Below are 25,392 nucleotides of genomic sequence, written 5' to 3'. Positions count from 1 at the left end.
CAGTCTCAATGCTCTCCACCTGTAGATTTGCGTTAATCCAACATGTGGACAATCCGAGAAACTAGGCTTCAGACTGCTCCACTTAAGTTTGCAGACAAATTGTTTTGATGTTTAGGTGAGGGTGGATCAACTGTCATTTTCTGCTATTCCCCTTTCCACACCCACTACTTCCTCAATGCTTTCATTTCTTTTCCGGCAGTGTTATTTCCAGGGTGCTCCTGCACAATACCAGAAGATTGCACAAACAATTTTACAATTGCCTGTGCCCTGTTCCACACTTCCTGGGTGGGATTTAAACAAAGAAACAAAAACAAAAAAACAAAGCAGCACACATAGTTATCTGTGTGCATGCCCTGTTGCTACTTAATTGGCAAAGTAGAATTAACAAATTAGGACTTATGGGGAAAACACAAAAGCGGATTGCTGTGGGTCTGAACCAGAAAGGCCAAAGTTGCTCCCTGTACACATTCAAATGTGTGCAGGTCTAATTCAAATGGGGCAGGGAAAGCGGACAAGGCCAAATATGGAGACAAGCCCTATTTGGGGAGGAAATTGGCTCTGCTTGTGTACCTTTTGATGCTTTGTTTATTGTTTATTGCTACTACTTATTACTACTTTCACTCTGGAAAGGCGACACACAAATAAAACGATTGATTGCAAAAAGTGGTATGCAGTCAGTATATGCTGCATGACTATAGGGACAATGAAATAGTAGCAGGTATAAAAAGGTATGCATTGTTCCAAATTATAGTCTCTAATCTACTAAAAGCTTCAAAAACTCATTCCAAGTGGCAGTTTGATTAGCAGAATTATCAATGGTGGTTTCCCTTACTCCCTCTCTACTAGATCACCCCGTCCATATACTTCTCAAAGAACTCCAAAAGGTTAGACAGGACTTAGCTTTGCAGAAGCTATGCTGATCCTTCTTTAGCAAATCTTGTCCTTCTATATCGGAGTGGGGGACCTCAGGCCCAGGGCCGAATGTAGCCCTCTAGGCCTTCACGACTCTCCCCAACCATGCTCCATTCCACACCCCACCTTTCTGTAGTCCTCCTCCACACCCTCAGCTGGTTTTGCCTGAACTGTGTCCTTGAATTTCGTTAATGCTTTTTGCTTCCCTTGATGGAGGATGGAGAGGTATGTATATGTCAACCTGTGGCTTCTGAATGGCTGGTATGTAGCCTATTGTACAAAGGGCAAGAGACACACCCATTGCTCTGCCCACTTTTGCCTCTTGCCCACCACTGGCATGTGGCTGCCAGGTTACCCCTGAGGGAATGTGGCCCCTGAGTTGAGAAAGGTTCCTCCCACTTGTTCTACATGCTTAGTAGCTTTCCCTTTATTCATGCATTCTATCAGTTTTCCCGGAAGAGACATTAAGCCAACTTAATCTAAAGTGATGAAGTAAGCAGAGTGAAAATTAGGCCCAGGAACTAAGCTTGTGGTAAGATTGCTCCTGTGTTAGCAATGAATATCAGCATCAGGTCTACAAAGTGATTCTGGCACTTGAGCGATGCTGCCTTTCCAGTATTTATCGAATGATGTGAGCATCTGTCTTGGAAAAAGAATGCCACCTTCTCTAACTCTCAGGCTGTTACTGATTTGTAGAAATAGCTCCACTGTAGTATCCCATGGGTTTGGGAAGGGTGTGAGGAAACTTAACAACAGGTCTGCCCTAAGATAAAGAAGCAGGAGAAGCCAGGAGAACTTCAATAGTTGTATTTATTTGTGAACAAATATCAACAATTCAGCATAGCAGATACATAAGCACGACTATGTTTCCACTAGTTCCCACTCACCTATGGAGGGAACCATACTCATGAGGGCAGAGCAGTTTCTACTAGAGACTCAGTACATTCACCAAGGTAGTTTCTTGCCCTTCCAGTCAACTAAAGTGCCATTGTGCTCATCAGCGAGGTTAGGAAGCACCTGGAGAATCCCTCGCACGCTCTCATCGACAGTCATGACAGCCTGCAAGAGACAAACAGCAGTGAGAAGCACAGCCAATGGCTCTTCTTTGTGGACAGCTGGATTTATCCTCCTACATGTTGGGTGGGAAGGAATCATTCATTCATTCATTCATTCATTCATTCATTCATTCATTCATTCAAACATTTATATAGCACCAGATTTTGCTCTCAGTTGTCTGACCCCAACGACCAATCTGGCTATAAGAGGATAAGCAGCTAGTCTCACTGGAAAAGGCCCTGCCTGGCTGAGGGCCTGCTCACTCCCCACAAAGTGCCGACCTCCTGCCAGCCTTTGACAATATTGACCACTTTGAGTCCTTTGGTGCACTTTTTCTGTGTCAAGAACTTGACCCTAACTCTACCCCCTTCAACCCTGAATCAGGGTTTAATGTTGGGTGTCTCTGAGTTTTGTACATACCTTGGATATATTTGATAATGTATGTATCATGATAAATGGCGCAGCTTTTATCATAGAACCTCACTCACAAGGTCTGCATGGGTGGAAAAATACACTTGTGGCTCCTAGACCACAGTGGAGAACAGAGCAGCCCATGAAAACTGCCAAATCTGGCCAACCTAGCCTACAACAGGCATGGGGAACCACCAATCTGTGAGCCAGACCTAGTCTGCATCACCATTCCATCAGCCACACTGTCTCTTACCTTAGATCCTACCGCATGTAAGCCCTTGACTTCACCTGCTTCCTCTGCCATGACAAACAAGCTCACATTTTACTGCCTGCTGGTCTTTCTGCTCTGGAAAACAACCTACCTGCACTATCTCTCTTTTTCCTCTGTGAGACGATGAAAAGAGAGACTGCCTGGCAGGTGCATTCATGAGCTCAGAGGTTCAACCATGGAATGTATCAGCTCAGCTAGAGCAGTCTCCTTGGAAAAGACCCTCTAGCTGCCATACTCCATGGTATGGCCTTTGAGCCATCTGCTACAGTATGAGTGTGCATGTGTGTGAGAGAGACATTGACTAAAAAAAAAAAAGTTGAGTTTTGCCTCTGCTGGTTCCAGCCCTTAACCGGTTTGCATCAAGGGAATGCACCCTTAAAAGGGGTTTTCTTCCCCCAGTGATCTAGACAACTGCCTCTCTTATGTGAAAGTAACACACTTTGTGAATACTTCCTGGGAGTGGGGGTGTCTAACAATCTTCAGCAGTTTTGTTTTTGTTATTTAACTATCTTTTAAAGGAGCTCCTCCCAAAAAACTGGTACCCACCTCCTGGGTGCCCATGTCTGTCTTCACCCACCCTGGGTGAACTGCAGTACACAAAATCCCATCCTCTTTGTAAGTCAGAGACTGGCACTTTGTCAGCATGTTGAGAGCAGCCTGAAAGGGAAAGAGAGAGAAAGTGGGTAGCGAACATCACCATGGAAAGGTTAAAGCCCCCATCTCGGAAGCTGCTGCAAATTATACTTCCCTGATAATTCTGACTAGTATTTGCAAACCTGGGCTTCTTAAAATTCACATATACAGAATGTGATGTGGCCCAGTGTCCTATATTTGCAAAAGAAAACTAGGACAGTGAGCTCCCTTAGATACAGTCACTTATTTGGATAGGGAGTGTGTCCAGTAGCAGGGCAGCCAACCTATTGCTTGGGTGCAAGAAATGTCACCTACCTTGCTGCAGCGGTAGGCAATTACAGGCTTGGAATAGGTTGCGGGAACTAACTCAATACAGCCTAATAGAGAGGAGATGTTGACAATAGCTGCCTTGCTGCAGCTCAGCCCTTTCTGCAAACTTCCTTGGGCTGCCTTCCTTAACAGAGGCAGAAAAGCCTGGAATGAGGAAAGAGAGGGAAGAGAGAAAATAATCCAGGAAAACTCAGTACCCACTTCATTTGCCTTATGTATTTATTCTCGTGTAACAATCTACACTTGTATTATAAGTAATGCCATTTTTACCCCACCTCCCCCCAAAGAGTTCAAGCCATTGTTAATGATTCCTCCCCCATTTTGTTCTACTTCCTTCTTGTGCCCAGAAAAGATGGAACACTGTTGTCTAGACGGTGCACTATTCTGCCATTTTATTCCCAGCAACACTTCATCTTCACTCATTCAAATCCTGCATAAAACTCAGGTGACACAAACTTCGCAGTTTGCACGACGTGTTACATCTGTGGAATCTGGAAAAGGGAGACAGAGCACCTGCAGGCCAAGGAGCTTGATGCTAATTTTTGTGTGGTTCAGCCAGCAGCAGTTCTCGTGCCACTGTGGCTCCAGCACATTTGACATTTGTGGAGACTCCTTCATTAGGCAGTGGATTCAGTATGTCAGTGGTGGCCCCTCCTACCAGAATTTTCAGGAATCGTACATCTCTTTACATTTAGAAACCAGTGAAGAGTACTTTGATTACCCGGACACTCTACTGCCAACTTGAATGCTGCAGTTTGGTAGTTTTAGACCCCAGACTTAATGAGACTTAATGTAAGGGGAGCTCTTTCAATGGCAACGTGCATTACTACACTTGCTTCAAAATATGGTAAGCCAGCCCCACTGACTTTTGGGTCTCTGCTGTTCCTTCTGCTGTCTGGAGCCCCAAAGCCTGACCCTGACAGCATCCCTGTTAGCACAGTTGTGATGTTTGCATAGGGACAAATAAGTGCTATTGTGAATGGTCATCATGCTTATTTTACATATATTTTAGGCTTGTCCAACTTCCAAGAGACTCTCACTATAAAAAAACTGGTAGTGATCTACCCACTGGATTGACCAAAGTTGTTGAGCTTTTTTGGGGGGGGGGAGGGGTCCCAAGATCTACCACAATCTACCACAGGCAGCACGCGATGTACCAGTAGATTGTGATCTACCTGTTGGCCATCCCTGATTTAGGCTATACCTAACTGATGTAGAGACGCGGGTGGCACTGTGGATTAAACCACAGAGCCTAGGGCTTGCAGTTCAGAAGGTCGGCGTTTCAAATCCCCGCGATGGGGTGAGCTCCCGTTGCTCGGTCCCTGCTCCTGCCAACCTAGCAGTTCGAAAGCACGTCAAAGTGCAAGTAGATAAATAGGTACCGTTTCAGCGGGAAGGTAAACAGCATTTCCATGCACGGCTCTGGTTCACCAGAAGCGGCTTAGTCATGACCCGGAAGCTGTACGCCGGCTCCCTCGGCCAATAAAGCGAGATGAGCGCCGCAACCCCAGAGTCGTCCGTTACTGGACCTAATGGTCAGGGGTCCCTTTACCTTTTAACTGATGTAGCATGCATTTCTTACTTTTAGTGATCTTTTGACCCAACTGTTTACACTCCCCACACCCTTGGATATATTTATCTGGAAAGGGCACATCATGCATCAGATGAAGTGAATCATTTGACTGCTCCAAGCGTGGCATTTGCACCCCCAAGCCCCTGTACCTTGCTCACTAGCAATGGCCCAGTCACATTGGTCTTGTATACATCTTCCATGTCTTCCTCGCTCACAGTGTCTAGCGTCAAGCCTTTCAAAATGCCAGCATTGTTTATTAGCACATTCAGCCCTGTGTCTTTCAGGTGGTCCCCAACAAATGCTGCAGCTTCCGTAATGCTCGCAAGATTTGTAGCATCTGCAAAAGCAGAAACAAAAGAGATGGTTAGAAGCAGGAAGAGTTGGGGAGCACTGGGAGCAACTGTGACTGTCCTAACACCACCTACAAAATGCAGGGACAAAGTATGAACTTCAGCTACAGCAATACAAAAGAAAGAATGGTTCTCAAAGTGCTCCCAATAAGTTCATTGTAGTTGTTAATGCCCAACTTCAGGAGGTAATCTAAACTACACAGAATTATACATTTTAAAAAACTGGAAATGGACTTTAAATATTTTAAAAACACCTTAACAAACACATTTTAGAACAAGAGTGGCCCATGTGGTATTACAACAACACCTGGAGAGCCAACTCCCATCATCCCTGACAACTGGCTGTGCTTTGGGGGCTGATGGGAATTAAGAGTAGCACAGTATTCAGAGGGCAACGCATTGGAGACCCCTGCTTTAGAATAACCAACTAAACATTACACCTCTATCTCTAATTCACATCTGTGCAACTCAAAACCATTATTAGTATAAATAAAACCCATTAACATAAAGCACACAGTGTTAACGAACCCAGTTATATTCGGAACTACAAATATGCTGTTTTAAAAGGGTAAAACTTAGTTGTGACAACTCTTTATCCTTTGTTGGACAATGAAGCACAAGCCACGGGCTTCTTGATGTTTATTGTCAGAAAAAGTGATGCAACAGCAATCTGCTTGTGATCAGGATCATCATCCTTATTTGAGGGAAGATCAATACATTGTTAGTCAGAGAACCGTGCGCTGTTAGTAACAGACTGGCAAGAAGAAATGTTTTTTCAAGATCCCTTGAAAATGCAAACTCCTGTATATAGTACGTAAACTCGTCTGTCTTCCTGTATGGGCAATATTCTACATTTTCAAAGGAGGCTGGAATTGGGTAAGTGGTATTGTTTATTGAATCATATGCATAACAGTACGCTTATTTAATGCTACATAGAATCATAAGGCACTATTTACTTACACTGGTCTTCAGCTTTGTAAAGGATTTCGTGAGAAGGAGTGATTATCTCTTCTCTGATTAGCCTATATCACTGGGTTTATCTTTTAAAAAATCAAGAATGATGCCTGGTGTTCTGCAGCAGGTTAAAACCTCGTGTTCTAATATATGAAGTCTGGAGTACTCATAAAAGGGGTTTATGGCAGTGAGGGGGCACGATTGTGACTATCGTGATGGGATCCTGCACTTCTGAAGTAGCCACTGTACCCCTGACACTAGGTAACAGCATTATGAAGAACTACAAGTTGCAGAGGGAGGATCTGCATTAAACTTCCTCCCTCTATAGCAGCCAATGCCATATTCTAGCTAAGATGCAAATGGCTGAAGAAATAGGGCACAGATCTCTAGCCACCAGGATCCAAACCAAGAGGCTATTTCCTCCATCCTTTGGGGAGAAGATGGAATGATGCAGAAGGGTTTGCTGCAAAAGAAGGGAGAGGAGTGAGAGTGAGAGAGTCCCACGAACATATGCTGGCTGTATGAAGGTTAAAAGGTAAGTGGGAGAGAAGGCATACCCAACTTCACCATCACAAGGTTTGGATGACTGGAAGCCAATTTCCTCAGTTCCTGGAAAGACATAAAGAGCAGAACAACAAATATTAAGAAGTAATCAGGTAGGCTGCTGTCGGAATATACACTATTACTTCGGGATATTATTATTTTAAAAAAGAAATACTGAGCATGATCCAGCCACATTTAAGCACTCATTGGAATAAGTGGGAATTAAAACATGTTTAGACTTGTTCTGTCCCTACTGATTCTTCTTGAAGTGGGTCCAAGTGCTCTGACAGGATTGGAAGACTGACGGGCATAGCAATCTTTTGCATTCAAATAAAATACTGATCATGAATATGGTAATTTATTTTGCATTGGCAGCTGGGAGGTCAAGACAATTTTAGTTTAACGTTGACATAATAATGATTTGTGGATAGCCAACCCTTAATGATTTCACACCTTGTTTCATTACAGATTGGCCTTTAATGACGTTATACGTGTGAGACCAGAAGTGAGACTGATCATTATCTAACTCAGTCCTGTTTTTCTCAGTATAATACAATTACTGACCAATAACTCTCTCTCCCTCTGTGTTATATATATATATATATATATATATATATATATATATATATATATATATGGGTTCTAATGAACTATGAAGATTATAAAACCACGGTCTACTAACAGTGTAGTTGTATGCACATCTTACTCCAAACAAAGCCTCATTAATTTAAATGAGACTTACTCATTGGTGAAGTGTATAACGGATTTCAGCCTAAAAGTGCTCTCCACCCTGGCTGGTTCTTGGCCACTTTCCTTGCTATAAATGCATTCAATCAAAGTCTCATGCCAGTGCTGATGAGACTGAATATTCAAGGTTCAAGGTTCATCTCCAGTTTTCTGCTCAAGCTCAAGGTCTGTACTCCAGAGCACTCAAAACTGATGATTTACTTTATACCCCTCTTCCTGAGTGAGCTCTTAGCTAACCTAGGAGTTTAAAGAAACACAATGAGTAGTGATTTCCTTCGCCTTTGGGGGTGAAAGTTCCTACCTAACACGCGACAGCAATAACTGGTGCAAAATAACTTCCTGACTCCTCCGCTTTGATTCCCAGAAAGTGCTGCTCTTCCTCCTTCCCTCAATTCCCAGTCACCCGACCAGCCCCAATCTCCACCCGTTTGCTGGGAAATAAACCCTGCTCAATTCCATGGGGCTTCCCACCGACCAAGGCTGCAATGCTGCGCCGGCTTACCGGGGACGAAGCCCCAGGGACCAGAGCGGGACTTGCTTCCGAGAACCCTCCTCCGTCCCCCAAGCAGCCCATGTTGGGGCTTGAGCCTCTCACCTGCCCGCGCTCCCCGTCCGGAGACCGGCTGCAGGCAAAGAGCCACTGCGGCGCGTTGGGCATCTCCAGGAGCTGGCGAACCAGCTCCAGGCCGATGCCGCGGTTGGCTCCGGTCACCAAGACGCTGCGCGCTCCCAAGCCCTCCATGAGCACCTGCTGCACCGCCGCCCCGGGTCTGCCTCCGACAGAAAACTTGCCTGTGGGGCAACACCCTTCGCACCCGCCACACATCGCCCCCCTGCGGCCGCTTGCGGGAACTGGAGCCTTTCCTCGCAGCCTGATGACCATGATTTTTGATAACAGTGTAAAAGTGCACTTTGCGGAAGGTCTGCCTCTGTGGCAGAGCATCTGCTTTGCACACAGAAGGACCCACGTTCAGTCCCCGGCATCCTCGTGTATGGCTGGGAGAGAACCTCTTTGAAATCCTGGAGAACCGCTGCTGCTAGTCAGTGTAGACCAGTGTTTCCCAACCTTTTTTGGGCAAAGGCACACTTGTTTCATGAAAAAAATCTCGAGGCACACCACCATTACAGCCCCGTGACGTCAGCGCGCAGCGTCACGCCGGGAGGGATCACCTCCTTGAGGGCTGGCTCATCTTCTCCGAAGGCAGAACCCCATTAATTAACAGCACAGACTCACACCATAGCCAAGACGAGGGGGGAAAACCTCAGTCATGCACAGTCATGCACATGTGGGGGCTAAATGAGGACGAAGACCGGGCAGAGAGCAGGGTTCAAATCACCCCACCTGGCCAGGACAATCCCTGGGTGCTCCCTTGGGCCACTCGCCTGACCCACCTTGCAGGGCTGTTGTTGCGAGGATAACACGGGGAGAACCACGCGCGCCCCCGGGAGCTCCTTGGAGGAGAAAGCGGGCGATGAATGCAATGCACAAAATATATGAGAGGCGACCAGGTTTTGCAGGTGAGGGGCCCCCGCCAGCCTCCGCTTCCAACACCCGGCGCAATGACGCCGAAGTTTCCCCCCGGGCTCGGCTCGGGGAGCAGCGCTGCTCCCCCCCCCGGCTCCCCTTCGCCCTCCCGGCTCTCTCTGCCGCCCACTGGGGACCCCCCTCACCTGCCAAGTCCGGAGCGCCGGTGGAAGTTGCATGCATGCATGCAGGGCGCCGCGTTGCCATTGCATTGCACTGCACTCCATGCAACGCCTGCATGCATGCATTGCCTTGCACGCCCGCCAAGGGGTCTCCCCGCGGTCCGATGCATCCTCTCCGGCGCGGATGCAGCATTGCAAAAATAAACACACACCCCGACGCAGCCCTACCTGGGGGGCAGCCTCCGCCTCCGCCGCTCCGCCTCCGCGGGGATCCCCGGGCTCCATCCTGCCGCCCGATCTCCGCGGGGGCGCAGGCAGGCTGCGCGGGGTCTGCGCGGAAGAGCCCCTGCCCGCCCGGCCGCCGCCGCCGCGCTCATTCCATGGCCGGGAGAAGAGCGCTTCAAACAAAATGCCCGGCCCGCCAGGCCACGCTGGGAAACATAGTTCGCACACCCCGCGCGGGCGCGGAGCCCAAGGGTGAGGGGACTACGGATCCCGGCAGCCCCCGCGCCGGGGACGGAGGGGGAGAGGCCGGGTGCAGGGATGGAGGGACGGGTGGGCGAGCGAGTGAGTGAGTGGCAGCCGCCAAGCCTTGGCCAAGAGCCAGGAAGGGCCTCCCCAGAGGAGGAGGAGGAGGAGGGAGGCGCAGAGCGGGAGGGAGGGAGGGAACCCCAGGGGTCATCTAGTGACGGCGCCCCAATCGAAAATTTGACTTAAAAAAAAAAAAATCTTTCGAATTTTTAAATTTTTCCCGCGGCACACCAGGCAACATCTCGCGGCACACTAGTGTGCCGCGGAACAGTGGTTGGGAAACACTGGTGTAGACAATACTGAGCTAGAAGGAGAAACACTGTAAGATAGTTTCCTGTATAGGCCCAGCATGGGTGAAACAGCTGCTCATGCCAATATATCATGGGTAGGCAAACTAAGGCCCGGGGGCTGGATCCAGCCCAATCGTCTTCTAAATCTGGCCCGTGAACGGTCCAGGAATCAGCGTGTTTTTACAAGAGTAGAATGTGTCCTTTTATTTAAAATGCATCTCTGGATTATTTGTGGGGCATAGGAATTTGTTCATTTCGCCCCCCCCCCAAAAAAATATAGTCCACCCCCTCACAAGGTCTGAGGAACAGTGGACCGGCCCCCTGCTGAAAACGTTTGCTGACCCCTGCAATATATTATCTAAGGCTGTTGCTGTTTACTTGGGCTCTAACCTGCTCCCACTGTTGGTGTTTGAAGTTGTAGACAATTGCTCTTTCCTCCTGTAAGTTTGTGAGATATATTTCTGTTCAGTGTGTATTCCTCAAACCAGCTTCCATGGGCGTAACCAAGGGGGGGTGCCGGGGGTGGCATCTGCCCTCCAATCAATAAAAATCAATAAAAATACATAGCCAACTCAGGTCCCGCCCCGCCCCCCCCCAATAAAAGGTCTGCTTCCCCCCAACAAAAATCCAATTTGAAACTGTAACCTACATCTACTTTGAGGTTAAGGTGTGTACATTTGGGACCTCCATTGCAGGTATGTATATTTGGTTTTCCCTCCCCTGCAACACCCCCCAATAGGTAATTGAAGACATCCCAGCCCCCTCACTGGACAGCAGTGTTCAAATGCAACTTGAAACACAGCAAGCCCCCCAACCCCACCCCACCCCGAATAATCCCACTGTTTTAAGCAACCCATGTGTACATAAGCAAAAAGTAGGGGGAAGCATCTTCTAAGAATAGAAGGCAATATGATCCAACATCCTGCTTGATGCAACCAATGGGGATTTGTTTGAAGATCTCCAATAATCTTGATCTCATTCACCTCCTTTGGGAATAGGTTGCATCTATTGTCAAATGGCTCTTAACTGTTTAGAATGTGGGTGGGGGAACTGTTTAGGAAGGAGGAGGACACACCCATCTCGGCAACCTTCCAGAGGGCAAAGAGTATCTTCTTGTTAACATGATGTTTTCACAATAGATTTCATATAAGAACAGTATATCTGGCTTGGTTTTGGTTTTTTTAAAAATAAGACTCAAAATGTGTCTTCTTTTAATCAGTCAACCCAACCCCCTTACACTAAATGTTTTTATCTTATACAATGATGTCATTGTAACCAATCAATTTAATCTTTCCGATCTTTAGCTTCAATTCATATTTTAAAAGTTGTTGTGTGCTGGAGATAATTTGTGTGATTAAATCTATGTTATAGCCAAGTATATAAAATGGTTCATAACTCATTTTGATACCATGCACCCTGGACAAATGGACACTTCATAACCATATCTAAACCTCCCCCATGCTCCTTTGCTCCTCACCATCTCCAGACCTCACTGTTTAAGAGATCACCATTTTACAACAGCACAACCTGGAGGCAAAACATTTTTGAAGATGAATTGGTGAATGTTCCCTAAATGTAGTGGGGAGAGATGCTGTTAACAGGAATAAAAAGAAATAAACAGTGAAACTTTCTTAACTAGAGACCAGAGGCAACCTCCCACTCACCCTACAAACAATAAACATATATAGTACAATAAATAAAACTGCTATTTTGCAGACAAAAGCTCAGCAGAGTATACAAGTATTAGTCCAAAATAACAAGGTATATTTTAACAGCCGATTCTAACAAGGGAGTTGCAATTTTCAGTTTTCATTTTACATTTCATTTTCTTTTCTTGTCTTTTGGAGTGTTAAGTCTCCAGTCAAAAATATCTGCAGCCTCATCTTGTTCTTAGCAGCATGTGTCATGGAAGACCACAGCATAAAAGGAAATCCACATTTGTATCTGATGTTAGCCTCACTAAGTTTAGCTGTGCAGAAAAACAGTGGATGTCTTTTTTGCAGTCATAGGTTTCAAGTTTTGATAAAGTTCAATCTATGTCCCCTTCAGCTTTATCTGGTCAATTTGCCTAGTGAGTTTCAAGATATTCCTTTATAGCACTGTTTGTGAATGCATGATTATGTCCTATGTGGGAAATCCTTCTTTAGGCTTTGGGGCTAGCGCTCAATGGGTATGTTCAATTTGATCTACAATGAGACAAATTTCAGGGAATTGTTTCGAGAACCAACTTGCTGAAAAGCCCATCATATTTTGTTTCTCCAGACATTCTTCATCCCATCTGGCCTTCAAATTTGGACTCAGATCTGTTTTCCGGTTACTCAAGCTGGGCTTTAATATATAGCCTCTTCCATTTAAGAAAAGGCTTTTTTGGACTTCATGAACATATTAAATGCTTCAGAAGCTGTTTTAGTTCTTTTATCTTTCCTGTCAGTTCTGTCACTTTTTCTTCCAAAGATAAGTCATATTTAATTTCTATTTTGAGATTTTTTTTTTACTAGAAATAGCTGCAAAGTGAACTTAGAGAGGAGCTCTTGGCTATCTTTTGACAGTTTTCTGTATTTTTGGTGCCATTGCTAGGTCACTGTCAAATCTTTCAATGAAACAATCAGACTCTATCTGTCCTTTCTTTAAAATATGTCTCTAGGCTAATTTCTTTAGAATTTAAATAGTGCCTTGCATATCCTGGAACAAGTCAACTTTTTCTTTTCTTTTCTTTTCTTTTCTTTTCTTTTCTTTTCTTTTCTTTTCTTTTCTTTTCTTTTCTTTTCTTTTCTTTTCTTTTCTTTTCTTTTCTTTTCTTTTCTTTTCTTCTCTTCTCTTCTCTTCTCTTCTCTTCTCTTCTCTTCTCTTCTCTTCTCTTCTCTCTCTCTTTCTCTCTTGTTCTGTTAGGCTGTGAAGAGTGACGTCTGGGCAATTGTCCCCATTGATTCTAAATCTAAGAAAGTGGGGTAGCCTGTGTGACACGTTTCTCAAAGAAGCCTAAATCCAACCATCTTTCACCAGTCCTGTAAAACCCTACTATACACACATGATTAAATATTTGCCACTCCACTGGTGGCCATAGCAACACCGTTCAAACCACCAATCTTAAAGGCAAACATTGACATTTTATACCTGTAATTATGATGGAAGTAGAAAGCAGATTAGCAGCAGAATCTTGCGCATGTCCACTGAGAAGCAAGTTCTACTGAGTTCAATGATGCTTAAGTTATGCCTCAGCAAGTGGTTATAAAATTGCATCCATAGTCTCTTTTCATTATTCAAGACTGCAGTTAGCTTTTGGTTTTATGTCTTATTTTGTGTTTCAATTGTTTGTTTGTTTATTACTGGAATGGGGAGTCAATGCCTCACATCTCTGGTGCATGTACACATAATGCACACAAACCACTAAGGCACCTTGCAGTGTACACCTTGCTGTTTCACAACCTGCATTTGCTGGGGTATACATTTTAAATCATTAGCCTCTTGGAGGACATTCGGTTTTTCTAGTACTGTATGGTCTTCTTCAAGTTGGTGCCTTCCAGGTGGTTTGGAGTCCAGCTCACAGCAGCCCTAATCAGCACAGTCATGCACCTGCAGGGCACCAGCTTGGCGAAGGCTGTTCTTCTTATAGATATTTAACAGCTCCCCTGGGTGTAATAGTTTTGCCTCCTCATACTGTTCATGCTACAGAATGGTCCCTACTTCTGCATCACATGCTAAAGGACCATTTGGGGCTGTTTTCTGGGCTGTAGGCTTTGTGTTACATCTGTTGCAGGCATCCTGCTCTTTTTCCAAGACAACATGCTTTGATCCACATGATAATCTTGGGAACTAGTCAATGCCAAGAGAGTCTATCCTTAAAGGCTCAGTGGGCATTTAATCCTAGGATTCCTTGATCCAGGTTCAACTCTCTGTCCAGTGCTGAAATACAGTAATGCAGGAAAACAGAAGTGAGTGTGTACAAGCCCTATTTGGCCAAATCAGAGTCCTGTGCAGCCTTCTCAAGAGAGGGGCTGAAGGGACTGTCAGAAAATATAATGGGGGCAGGCCCATTCTGCACCACCTGTAATTCAAGGATGGATTATGTCCACTGCACTGCAATGTCTCTTATGTATTTTGTATGCTTGAGTTACAGGGAGTGGATTTGTTAAAGCAGGAGTAGGGAGCAGGATCTGGCCAGCAGGGCAGGATCCTGTGTTCCCTCACTCCCTGCATGTCATGTTGACGGGTGAGTGGGAGGGTTCTGGTAATGCATACAAGGTAAATTGAAGAGAGGCAAGGCAAGAGTTCAGGACGCAAATAGCATTAAGCTGGAGGCTAAAATGTCGCTCCAGAAATAGGTAACCCCAGAATGAGCGTTAAACAGAGCTGCAGCTCCACCTGGGTGGCCAACTCTGCCTTTAATGAGAGAAACCTCTTCACTTAAAGGGTGACAAACCATAGACTCTTGATGGTGAAGAGGGATAGTGGTTCTGTTGGGCCTTCTGGTTTGGAGTCAGATGGGGGCAACGCAACCTTTTTGGCTAGAGAGATGCTGACAAAATGGGCTCCTGTTCTGTTGTTGCTTACAGTTGAGCAGGGACATTGAGGGCTGGCCCTGAAAAGTACCTCTCCAATCTGATGCCTCTTCCAAATGCATGGATTCATTTCCTCAAAGATGGGGAGTTGAACCACCGGATCATTACATCAGGAGGGAGTCTTATACCTATCTCATTCCTGGGGGCAACAACTGCCTATTCCTGAAGTAAAGCATTGATAACACCCTGGACCAAACTGCTCAGAGTAATCCACCTGGTAAACAGTCAAGTGCTCACATGGTTGGCTGAACACTTCCAACACTGCATGCATCTTATAGCTGGTACACTAAATCTCCAAGTGGGTGCTTGGGTAAACAATCTCAAAGGCAACAACTGAACTTTTATATCTCATTAAAAAGGAACAAAAGATGGAGGCAGATTAACCTGGGTCCCTTGCCAGTCTAAAAAACCAGTTCCCAAACTCCTTTTCCACTTCAGAAGTAATTTAATCTATGAGTACTTTGGCATAAATAAGTGAGCAATGTAAGTCAAAAGTGCTAAACACTTATGCCCAATATCTTTCCAAAATGATTATAACACTCCTTTTTCCTTCTTAAGATGGTCTTATATGCACATCACTGCATTAATTTGATCATCAGATTTCTCTGTCCTTAAAGACCTAGCAGCATTTACCAATGGCTTTTTGCTTCTTCAGCATTCTGCATCAAACTAAGTTTGTGTGAGAAATTTTGTTTTTTCTGATATCCAGGTTTTATGAAGCATGGCCTTAGGTTTTCTAGAATATATAAAATATAAAATATAAACTAGTTACTTTTCTTATTTATGAGTTAGCTTAATCATGGTCTGATTTCCTAAAATCTGCCTTATTTTACCTGCCACAGGTAATGTCCATATAATATGTCTTCGCCAATGCAGACACCTTGCATAGGATGTGTGGCAGTGTACAGTTTGCTGCTCTACCTATACCACCCATGAAAGGTGATTACTATCTGCCTGGTCTTCTAAATAGAAAGATTGAACTTTTGAAATATATAAAAATTCTCAGCACTCAGAACTCCCTCGATCATTTAAAACTTTGTTTGTTCAAACAATTAAAGCAATTTTTTTTTTTATCTGCCTTCAGCCCTTTAAGGATTGTCTCTTCTTAAAACTAGAAGGTAGCTCACACACCAGATGTAAATTTCAACTGGCAGACAGAGAAACCTCTCTCTGTTCCAAATTATAACCATTTCAAAGATAATTAGAAAAAGGGAAGCTTTTGTGCAACCAAAGCCCATCAGTGTTCTCACATGGCTTTGGGGCAAGATTTTGATTCCTCTGGTCTAAGTTGCTCAGCCCCGTCCAGATTCCCAGGAGCTGACAGCTCCTGTTCACTCTTATCTTTAGTGTGAATTTGATAGCCAAGATTTATGCATGGCTATCATCAATCACTGCTTAATTATGTCCATTGGCGACTTGCCAGGGTTAGTGTTTCCTTCAAGAATAAGGCACAATGGAGGCTATAATGTATTTAAGTTATGTGGTTTGTTTACACATATATACAACCTGGAGCTTTCACTGGAGGGGCTCATAGCACCAGCACCCCAAAACGTGCCAGCTTATTCCATAGTAACTTGCACTGTAGGGCACAACTCAGAATAATGGTTCCTCTCTGCTTACTGGTTGCATCACTCTTAACTCCAACCCTTTTCCTGACCCCTTGCCTAAGTTCTGGTCTCTTTTATATCCCAGAAGAGGGCCCCTCATTTGATGTGCTAAAGCTCATTACCTCAAAAAGGACCAGCTTTTTACACTTATTCATTCACACTTAGCCCTTGAGAGAGGGAGGAAATCCACACATTTGCAAATGAGATTCATCCCCAGTCACCTCACCAAGAATTCTGTCTGACTTCATTAAAACTTGTTGATTTGGCTAAGGTTACACGGTCTAATACACAACCCAGGGAGTGTGCCTAGGTTAATTATCTCTTCATATATGCTAATTCCAGGGAGATTAACAGTGGCTAATCCACATCTTAAATACACATGAGTCTGACTATTACCGGTCCTAACATACCAGTTCGAATAAAATCCTAAAAATTTATTAAACCCAAGCATTTAGCACCCACAGATCTAGAACAATCTATACACTTACCGTATATGAAAGCTTCTTAGATGTAAGCATAAGAACTCATATGTGATACTTACAGGGGTTTTGGGGCTGTTTTAGGTATTACATACCTTAGTTCAGGATGCTTGACCCGAGTGGAAATTGCCCATTAGTTATATACCTTAAACCAGGCTTCCTCAACCTTGGCCCTCCAGATGTTTTTGGCCTACAACTCCCATGATCCCTAGCTAGCAGGACCAGTGGTCAGGGATGATGGGAATTGTAGTCTTAAAAAACATCTGGAGGGCCGAGGTTGAGGAAGCCTGCCTTAAACAGAAGCCTACTAAGAGCATGTGTTGATGTTTTGTTTAAAATTCTAAATTTTAGTTTCCTGTGACGGAGAAGATAAGAGCACATTCTGTGGTTCAAAACATGTGAAGGAGATAACTGATGTGGTTAGAACAGGTGCAAAGCATGCCATAGAGAACATTCTGTGGTTGTGAAGATAGGTCAGAGAGTTAACATGTCTTGTGCTCAGGCAGAATAATTGAAAACCAGATATACTGTGGAAATTTTAAGGATTTATTGTGATTTATATAATTAGCCACCTGTATTGCCAGATTTTGCACAAATAATTACAAGGGGTGTATAGGGGACAAGTAGGAACTCTGGTGGCTCCCACCCTATGACGACATACAAAAGCATACCTTCAAGTCTACTTGGGGGGGAAGGATTGTTACAGATCTAGAGTTAGAAATTAGCAATGTGGTAGCATTTAGATAATATTTGGGACATGGATGGGAAAATACAGGTTGCAGCAGTTCTCCTGAACTGTGCCAAACATGGAAATTCCTGGCTTTAGCCTATGCAAACTAGCCTGCCCAGAGTAGCTGACTGCAAGCTAATATGAAACAATGTCATCAACACATAAAATAAACAATCTTTGGGTCTAGGCAAAACAGAGTTGTCATGGTTCCTGTGGACAGAGGAAGGTTTGTGATTGAAAAAACGTCAGAAGGCAAGCTGTGCCAATGGGGGGAAAGTGTCATTTTACACAGAAGCTTAGAACAAGGAGTTCTGGGAATGAGGAGGAGGAGATAGGTCGCACTCCAAGTGGGGGCTGAGGGGCAGAATATTGGCAGGCTGGCTGAAGGCAGGCTGAGACCGAGGCATGGAGAACAAGCCCCTCTTGTGATGCAAATGCTGTAACCTCTGCACTCCCTCCACTGAAAGCTTCCAGTGCAAATATGAGTAAAATAAACCATATTTCTTAAATACACAGCAGTCTGTGCCACGTCTTGAATTCCCAATGGCAACACGACCCTGGGTAAATGCCTGTGTTATATACTGCAGTTCTCACCCTGGGCCAGCAGGGGGATAATGTAGATAGTTCAGGTCCACATATGCAAATAAGGGGTCGAAAGTGACGTTCAGTGATTGGATAGTTACAGAATATGGTTACTGTTGCGTTCTAGTGGAGCTCTATATAAGCAGGCTGGCTGAACCCTTCAGTTCAGTTCTGTTCTGGCCTGTGAATAAACACGAGCTGTTTGAAGAATTGCTGTGTCACCCACAACTTAACCCTGGAACCCCCTGGATACTTGCTACTGCTCAGCAGAGACTGAGGTGGTGGTGCACAACCTTTGTATGTGCTGGGCATAGCACATTCATAGCACATACAAAGGTTGTGCACCACATTTACAAAAAACAAAAAACAGCAACCCTGCCACTAATTTTATGGCACTAATTGTGCATATTGCTAGGGATCTGTTTGCATCCTGCTAGTGACTGTGGTAGAAGCTGAAAGATGTTTCAGCAAGATAGCACTCCTGAAAAACTGCTGTCATTCTTCTGCAGAACAAGAATGGTTAAGACATCTAGCAATTGAACCTGACTTTCCTGACTTACAGCTTTAGGAGAATGTTAAAGATGCACCTCTTTACCCTGGCTTTTGACCCCTGAGGTGTATGTTTTTGGGACCCACCTTACTTTTACGGTTGTGGGTTGTTCTTAATTGTTTTTAATGTTGTTTTAATGCCGTAATCTGCCCTGAGACCTTATGGTGAAGGATGGGTACTAATAATAATATTCATGATTTTCAATGAAAAAGGCCAGAAAACGAACCTGTTAATTGGTCCTCGCAGACAAAAATTTTGCATTGTTTTAAGCCCAAAATAAAAACGCCCATATGCTCCGAGTCCCCACTTCTCCACGACTGGTCTATTGACCGAACATGGTATGGGAAGGAACCTGATTCTGGTGAGGAGAGAGGGGGGATCAGTCTGGCAATGGAGATGGCTCAGATAGTCTCCCAATCCAGTGCTACCGACACTCTCGCAGAACATGATCAAGAACTGGATGGATCAGTTAATGCAGCCAGCCCCAGCGAAAAGGCTAGGATGGAACCCTCAAGTGCGACGAGAACAGAGGAAAATCCAAGTCAGCTAAAAGGAGCCTGCTGGGACACAGATAGCAATATCTGTATCCTGATTGGGCTTTTCAATGAAATGATGAAAGAATGCCCATTGCACATAAGTAAAGAATTGGGACCAATTAGGAACTTTCTTACGGAATGCGTGGGTCTGCTAGTAAGCCTGACAGAGTTCATCAGGAAGGGAGCAATCTCACACACACCCCTCCAGCGGTTGAAATTCCAACAGAGCCCAGCATCTCAGAGAAGGTCCCAAAGAGAGCCACTCCCATGTCTACCAACAGTCGAGTCACACACATCCCACCTAAAAAGAAGCATCGCCACCAAAGAATACACCCACTTCACAAGAAGAAGCCTAAAAACATAAAAGTGGGAAGGCGGACTAAGAGTCATACACGAACTAAGAAATTGAATTTTTCTAAGTTATTCAAGCTCCTGGAGAATCTCACAATAAAGGAATCAAATACAAAGAATACTAAACCCGTGACCCCAAAACAGAGCATTATCCAGCAACCTAAAGTGACAAGCGCATCACAATTCCCTAACCCTCAATCAACGAAAGATCGGAACGAACAACTAGATAAAGCCTCCTCTGCTACTGTGGAGACTAACACCCCCATTCGCAATAAGATAACTCAGAACAATCAAGCGCTGATCCTCAACAGAAGTAGATTGGTTATTTGCCCTATGTACAACCGTACAGAATTACATTCACTGGACCAACAAAGAATGTATATTTTTTTAAAAATTGACCTAGCACTCAGAGGCCTCCTATTACAAGGTAACGTCATCAATGTAGATTTTCTCCCAAATGACAATAGGTATAATCGAGTGATGCTGACATTTAAAGATGACTCGACCGCAAAACAAATATTAATTAATAAGGAGAAGCTGCAAAGGGTGGGCCTGACAGTGACTCGCCTATTCAAAGTGCCCGGCCCGCCCTCGCACCTCATCAAATTAAATAAGAAAGACACCCATTTAAAGGTGGTGGAAATCAATAAAGCTGAATATCAGAATAATCACCAGTCGCCTCACGAACTGGGTACCCCCCCACACAACTTCTCCCTCGAAGAAAATACCTTAATTAGTCAATTCTGGACATTCCCACCTCTAATACAAGCTGAAATCCTAGAAAGATTAGAAACGCTAAGAAATAAGCTGGCAGGGAAAGACTTATATAAGGAAACCAAGGTGGATGTCCATCGAAAGAGCAAGAGCCCTCCCAAAATGATCATCTCACATGAACTCGATTCAGCGGCTCGTCGACCACGTAACCTTCAGATAAAGGCAGAGATTAATCTACCTGCAATCAAGAAAGAACAACTCACAAAGGAGAACAATGCATCGCTCCCTATAAGGAAAAACATGCCTAAGGAAACCTCACCAGGCTTCTGGTCCAAAATGAGATACTTAGATGAAGCGGAATTAGGCAACAACCAGGTAGAGTACCCCCAGGAGGAGGCCTTGTATAGCAAAGGCCCAGTGTCTACCAATGTGAACACTCTATATTTACCATCTGACACCATAGAACACCTGGGCAGCTCTCCATGTAAGGATGATAGTCGGCTGCCACGTAGAATGGTAAATTCCAACAGTACCTTGGAAGATAATTGACAAGGAGTGGATCTTGGTAAAGCCAACCTTAGCTTTTTATCATGGAATATCGCAGGATAGCAAAAAAAGGCAGCTGATCCATCCTTTGTTAAATTTATCCAAGGCTACGACATAGTATTTTTACAGGAGACATGGCTCACAGGGGACCTAGAAGTTAACGGCTTTTCCTCAATGTCCCTCACAGGATCCCCAAGCACTAAAGGGGGGAGAGTCAAGGGTGGCCTAGGCATTTTAATATCTACAAGGTTGAGGGCGTCCTTAGTAAAGCTAGAGACACTGAAACACCTGGCTATGGCCTTGCTAGTGAAAAGTAGATTCTTCACCCTGCTACTGATTAATGTATATCCCCCCCCCCAAAGAGACAAGCAGCTGATTAAAAACACCTGGCATAGGCTGGAAACATACATTGATGGTTTGATGACTCAAACCCCTGCAGCTTCAGTGCTAGTGGCTGGTGATCTTAATGCCAGAATCGGCCAGTCTGACGAAGCATTATATGCACACTTCCACAACTCGCCACCCATCGTGGAAGAAAACCATCTTATACCCACCAGACTCTCAAAAGACAAGGGATGTAATTATGCAGGTCTGTGCCTATTGCGTCTTTCTAACAAACTGGACCTGGTCATACTAAATGGGCGCAAGAATGGGGAGACTTGTGGGGAATTTACTTTTATATCAAATGTGGGAGCTTCCACTATCGACTATGTTATGGTATCATTTAATCTCCTAAATAGAGCCCTTGAGTGCAAAGTGGAGGAGAGGGTTGATAGTGATCACTTACCGCTCTGCCTCCTCCTGGATGCAAGAAAAGATTTATTTTGCAACGATAAACTTGAAGCCCCCAGGTCCTCCAACATGGAGTTGAGATACTCACGTATTAGATGGTCTGAAAAGCTGAATGCCGAAACATCTGAAAGGCTATATTCGGACACATTCCTCATGAGAAGAGATAATCTCTTAAATTCACCATGTTTTGAATCTAGAATAATCTTGTTCCAGGATCTGATCTTACTATTTCAACCCCACCTGACCCAAAAAAAGACATCGCGCCAACCTTTATTCTTCAACAAATCCAAACCCTGGTTTGATCAGGAATGTATTGCTATGAAGCGTTCTTTGTTGAATAAGTACAGGGATTACAAATCAGCGAACTTACCCTTGCTTCCTGCGAAATGGTTCGAAGCCAAACGTAAATATAAAGATCTGATTAAAAAGAAAAAGCTTCAGGCCCAAAGAGGAGAGTGGCAATGTTTACTAGAGGCCTCTCGAAGGAAAGACTCAGCCACTTTTTGGAAATAGTCGCGAAAAGTTGGCAAGACTCCCTGATTGAAATTGATTATACTATACCAGTTGGGATCTGGGAGGCTTACTTTCTATCTTTATATACATCAAATCAACATCTGCAGGCCCTGCCCCCAGCTCCGAGTGATAGTGGCACCAAATGGCCCCCAGTAGCAACTGAAGAGATCTATAGGCTCATCCAATCCCTTAAACCTGGAAAAGCACCCGGCGTAGACAACATTACACCGGAACTCCTCAAGGCTAATGTTGAATGGTGGGCCCCTGTGTTAGCTGCCCTATTTACCAGCATAGATCAATCGGCCACTATCCCTGAGGACTGGGGACTAGCAATCATCATCCCTTTATTCAAGAAAGGGAGCCGTTCAGATCCGGCTAATTACAGGCCAATCAGCCTCCTAAGTATCATTAGCAAATTGTACGCTGCCCACCGATGCGACAAATTAGTGGACCACATTCTTTCAGAAGCACAGGCTGGTTTTAGGGCAAATCGGTCAACCTTAGACCAGGGCCTTGTTCTCCAACATCTTGTGGAGAAATATACATCAAGAAAAGGAGGTTCCCTATACGTGGCCTTCATAGATTTCAAATCTGCTTTTGATCTAATACCGAGGGACAGGCTTTGGGGAAAGTTAAGCGCCGCAAATATAAACAAACGCCTATTGTATCTCATCCACAGTCTATATGAAAATACACGGATCCGGGTAAGGTGTGACCGACAGGGCCACCTATCCAAGGAAATCCAAATCCAAAAGGGGGTCAGGCAGGGGTGTGTCCTTGCGCCTACTTTATTTAACTTCTATATCAACTCGTTAGTAGGAAATATGGAGAAAGAAAATGCCCATCCCCCCAAATTGGCTGGTACGCCCCTCCCGGTCCTTTTATATGCAGACGACACAGTTTTAATTTCTTTTTCTTGTGTTGGATTAAGAAAACTTCTGAGATCTTTTACCAAATACTGCAGCGCCGAACAACTAACAATTAACTACAACAAATCCAAAGTCATGGTGTTCTCTAAAAAAAGGAGGATGCACAAATGGAGACTAGACAATCGCTCAATAGAACAGGTAGCAACCTTTAAATACCTGGGTGTAACCTTCCAGGAAAGCGGCTCCTGGCGCTTTCAGATTAATAATACTATTGCAAATGCAGAAAGATCTACCAAAGTGTTAATAAGATTCTTCTATGGGAAAGGGGGCCAATACATACCGGCAGCCTCCCAGGTCTTTGCTGCCAAAATACTATCACAATTGTTATATGGATCCCAGATCTGCAGCTTTAAAAACCTTACTCTCCTAGAGGCATTCCAAACTAAGTTTTTCCGCTGCTTGCTGGGGATACCCTCTTGCATATCCAACATAGCGGTCCGTTTGGATGTTGGGCAAATTCCTATCAGTACTCGGATATGGATATTGAAGATTCATTATTGGCTAAAGCTTATTTTCTTCCCGGTTGGGCTGGCACCTTTAACCCTATTAGATAACTACCAATCCAAATGGAAAGCTACACTGCTGGAAAAGCTCAAAGGCTTGGGGATCCCACTACAGACCCTGATAGCGACAGGCTATGAGAAAGCTAGGACTACAATTCACCAGCGTATCTGGGACGTAGAATTACAATGCCACATGAGCGAAATGATCAAACACCCAGCAATAAGGGACCATAGGAGAGGTTTCTCTCCAGCTAACTATCTGTCAGGTCTTCAGGTACCCAAATACAGACGGTCTTTTACTCTCGCCAGATTCAACGTTCTCCCTTCTGCCTTACTTCAGGGCAGATTTGAGGGTAAACCATATACAGCACGGGTCTGCCCTTGTGGCTTGTTGGAATTTGAAACTGCTCTACATGTACTATTATGTTGTCGTCTTTATGAGGATATACGTTTGACTTTTATTACACCTGTTTTGCAAAAGTCCAGGAAAGAATCGGAACTCCATAGTTTAAAACTACTGCTAGAGGATAAGAATCCCAAGACTACATTAAATGTAGCCAAATTCTGTGTGTCTGCAATCAATCGTAGGAAGCAAGTGGTATCCCATAATGACCAAACCCCCAAATGTTAACTACAGGGAGCACGCTAATAATTAATTTTAATTTTTATATTTAAATCCTTGTTATACTCATATTGTCCTTTGTATTTCTGATATTTTTATGACCTGTGATATTGTGTGTGTTGACGCTGGTCTATGGCCGTATTAATAAATTCATTCATTCATTCATTCATTCATAGCACATACAAAGGTTGTGCACCACATTTACATGGGTAGTAATAATAATATTCATGATTTTCAATGAAAAAGGCCAGAAAACGAACCTGTTAATTGGTCTATTGAAAAAAATGTTTGTAGCCATGTTGAACAACAATAACAACACTGAAAGGACAATGCCTTTAAACTGGAACCAACCAAAAGATTATAGAAGAGTCAGTAGCCTTTGTATTTGCCCATTGCCTCATAACATGAGAAACCCCCCAGCATGGGTCATCGTATAATTTCAGAAATGTCGAAAATAAAATTTCAGAATTAAAATAGAAACTTTTCTTTCATGACTCAGGAGATGGTTTGCATAGGATGGGATTGTGGCATATGTGTGTGGCAGGGGACTCAAATTACAATACTTTTACCGCCCCCCCTGCAAAAAAAGCCCTATGATACAACCCATCATAATATTGGGAGGGACAATGGGTTTGGTTTTCTTTGGAAGAGAGATCACTGGAGTCTCACTGCATTTTTTAAAAAAGTACTTACCGATGAACAAGTGGTTATTTTCTCACGCAGATTGAATTTACAACGTCCCAGCGAAGGTGGAGTGGGAAAGATGCCAGCTTCCAATTTTCTCTTCCAATGAGACAACAGTGACCACTTTTGAGCAATGAGCCAACAATCTCCTACCTAACAAAAGGAAGTTTATACAATGCAATGTGATCGTATATCATTTTTGCATTGAGATACCAGCCCGTAATCCTTTACATTAAACCTTGACAACTTTGCTCAAAATTGCGAACCAGCTTCAGTCCTGATCTCTCCAGCTTCTTTGCACCTGTCAGGTTCTGGCTTTGAAACACACCACACTCAGTTGGCAGCTGTAGCCATGATTCATATACTCATAGTGTATATTTTAAAGCATTTTGGATGTCTATCTCAAAATGTAGTGGAACTACTATGCCAACCCTAAAAAGCTGCAGC

At 44.2% G+C, this 25,392-nt stretch overlaps 1 protein-coding gene and 1 long non-coding RNA gene across 4 annotated transcripts in view; one reads left to right on the top strand and one right to left on the bottom strand.

Moving 5' to 3' along the window:
- Positions 1–1,704: 1,704 nt before the first annotated feature.
- The window catches only part of LOC310712127 (C-signal-like), a 53,125-nt gene continuing 29,437 nt past the window's right edge, over positions 1,705–25,392 (bottom strand). For 2 of the 3 annotated variants that reach the window (XM_083514841.1, XM_083514843.1), the window contains exons 2-7: positions 24,955–25,098; positions 7,048–7,099; positions 5,336–5,523; positions 3,599–3,757; positions 3,197–3,307; positions 1,705–1,971 (exon numbers count right to left, since the gene is read on the bottom strand). In XM_083514841.1, coding sequence (XP_083370967.1) covers positions 1,858–1,971; positions 3,197–3,307; positions 3,599–3,757; positions 5,336–5,523; positions 7,048–7,099; positions 24,955–25,098 — 768 coding nt within the window. In that variant the 3' untranslated portion in view covers positions 1,705–1,857. Of the gene's footprint in view, positions 1,972–3,196; positions 3,308–3,598; positions 3,758–5,335; positions 5,524–7,047; positions 7,100–8,375; positions 8,619–24,954; positions 25,099–25,392 lie in introns of those variants that run through there. The other variant, XM_083514842.1, reaches the window with a different exon arrangement.
- On the top strand, positions 8,756–25,203 carry LOC310712138. The gene is made up of 2 exons (XR_014528776.1): positions 8,756–8,834; positions 24,948–25,203. It is a non-coding gene; the product is annotated as an uncharacterized lncRNA (long non-coding RNA).

This window comes from Podarcis liolepis (genome assembly GCF_965112155.1).
Source record: "Podarcis liolepis genome assembly, chromosome: 7".
NCBI classification, from domain to species: Eukaryota; Metazoa; Chordata; class Lepidosauria; order Squamata; family Lacertidae; genus Podarcis; species Podarcis liolepis.
The sequence above is the reverse complement of the archived record's forward strand: the minus strand, read 5'-3'. Positions and strand labels throughout refer to the sequence as shown.